Source organism: Etheostoma spectabile, chromosome 18, assembly GCF_008692095.1.
Source record: "Etheostoma spectabile isolate EspeVRDwgs_2016 chromosome 18, UIUC_Espe_1.0, whole genome shotgun sequence".
In the NCBI taxonomy this organism is placed as follows: Eukaryota; Metazoa; Chordata; class Actinopteri; order Perciformes; family Percidae; genus Etheostoma; species Etheostoma spectabile.
The window spans coordinates 15,006,899-15,009,076 of NC_045750.1; the positions used below are offsets into that span (position 1 = coordinate 15,006,899).

The following is a 2,178-nucleotide window of genomic DNA, read 5'->3' on the forward strand; positions in this document are numbered from 1 at the left end:
TTAAGACTTTACAGTAATAATAAAGCCCTCCTCCCTACGGGGTTCGGGAAAAGTTGGATGTTCCAGTTTGCTCCGTCAGTGGTGAAGGAGTTAGCTGAAGCTAATGTTAGCGATGCTAAGCTGACATCATGACCAAACGTTGATTGATGTGATTGGTTGAGGCAGATCCATAGTGACTCTGGGTAGAGCCAATAGATTTAAACTTCAACTGAGTACCCGCCTCCAAGGAAGTTAACACCTGTCAGTGGAGAGTGGCCAGACAAAGTTAGGTAGGACCAGGCTAATTAAACGCCAGCTCAATGACAATATGTTACCAATTTAATTTAGCTGCACTTATCTTTTTTTTTTTTTTTACTGCTGGCTTTAACAGATTATATTGCTGCCTATCAAAACAACAGACAATAACAATCTGATCCACGACATGTATAAATCATTGTACCGTAAGTCTAACCAGAAGAAGTCACTTTACTGTGACTAGAGGCCACAAAAAGGACACACAGTACTTATCTCAGAGATCAATAACTGAAACTATCGAACCCATGTTGTTGCAGGAGTGACCTCTACACGCCACAAAAGGAAAACAAAGGATTGGGTAGCACCGTACTCACAAATGCATCGCCTTTACTTGAAAAATGCGATGGAATGAGGATAAACTAAAGCATTATAGAGGATATGTGCTGGGATGTGCTTAAATGTCTTTGTAAGATCAGTGAAGAAAAAGCAGCAAAGATAAGACAGGAATCAAGATATGCATCTGTTGAACGTTTCAGAGGCAAAACTTTACATGACGTGTTTGGTTGACCTCTGCTCTGCCAAACAGTGGTTGGGATATCATTCACATTGTGTGTGTTTCAGAGTGTGTTCAGGGTTTCTTACCTACACTCACATGCGCTGTGTTCTGTAAAACTCATGAAAATATCATTTTGTTGCCTTTGGGGTTTTATTCTTTTAATCTGTAAAAGGAAAAAAGAAGGAAGAGAAATTAGAATGACATATTATGTTGATTTAAAGCATTCCTTACTTTCTCAGAGTTATAATTAAAGCATTCATAAGCAACAGGATGAACAAAAGGGTCACACAGAAATTACTATGGTTCAGATGTAATCATTCAAATTCTATTTTTCATATTAACCCAAGTAAAAGAGGATCTATATGCATTCTGTTTATCTTTAAGGTTTTACATCTAAACGTCTCTGAATATAAAGGGAAGAGAGGGCAGAAATGTGCTGATTGGAAACCTGACAAATGACTATAAAAAAGGGAGAGAAACCATGAACTGTGATGCAAAGTTCAAAAGGATCATCACTACTACTAGAAATGACATTTTTCACCTATCAGCGATTCAAAAGACAAACTGACTCCTCATACACAGAGAACTAAAGGGCTGAAAGGGAAAAAAGGACCAAGTATAGGGTTGATTTTTGCCAAAAGGTTACATCTGAGCAGCCTAGGGGCAAACAGCAGGGACACTTGGGTTGAGCAGTAAGGCTCTGGACCCTCTACAGAGGGATACTTGAGGAGCCAATTTTCCCTTCTGGTGTGACATTTAGGTAAAAATAAAGTACATATCTGTCCATTTAGAGCCCACACACATCCTGGATAAATAAGGGTTTCAAAAAGCAAAAAGGGGAAGCCCCAGTCACTCCCACCCCGTATCCTTGTTTTAATAAATAATGCCACTGACCTCCATTGTAATGTTATAGCTGGATGTGGGCATGCACTGCAGCGTCTCATCGTTGCAGCAGCCGGCGCAGCGCGTCAACACCACGCAGGACGGGATGAAGATGTGCTCCACCTCCTCCGGATACTCTTGCAGAATCTCCACCAGCAGCTCCCGAGGCTGACACAAACTCTTGTTGTACACCTCCATTAAAGGGATCACTGGAAGACACAATGTGCAAGGGTTGTAAAATGGCAGTGGAGCTTCGGTCTAAAGCACCGACTCTTCAATACTACAGTGCTGTAACAATAACACACACGCCTGAAATGAGAAGTGCATTTAACACGCTGGCAATCTCACACCGTGAAAGAGATTAAAACACACACACACACATGCACACACATACACACACATGCACACACGCACACACTTTACTTTCTATTATTCCATTGAGATGCACTTGGTTCATAGAAATGTATCTACTTTTACACACACACACACACACACACACACACACA

General features: G+C 41.0%; 1 protein-coding gene across 2 annotated transcripts in view; it reads right to left on the reverse strand.

Moving 5' to 3' along the window:
- The window catches only part of vegfab (vascular endothelial growth factor Ab), a 15,185-nt gene that overhangs the window by 9,741 nt on the left and 3,266 nt on the right, over positions 1 to 2,178 (reverse strand). For both annotated transcript variants that reach the window (XM_032542922.1, XM_032542923.1), the window contains exons 3-4: positions 1,685 to 1,881; positions 877 to 953 (exon numbers count right to left, since the gene is read on the reverse strand). In XM_032542922.1, coding sequence (XP_032398813.1) covers positions 877 to 953; positions 1,685 to 1,881 — 274 coding nt within the window. The remainder of the gene's footprint in view (positions 1 to 876; positions 954 to 1,684; positions 1,882 to 2,178) is intronic.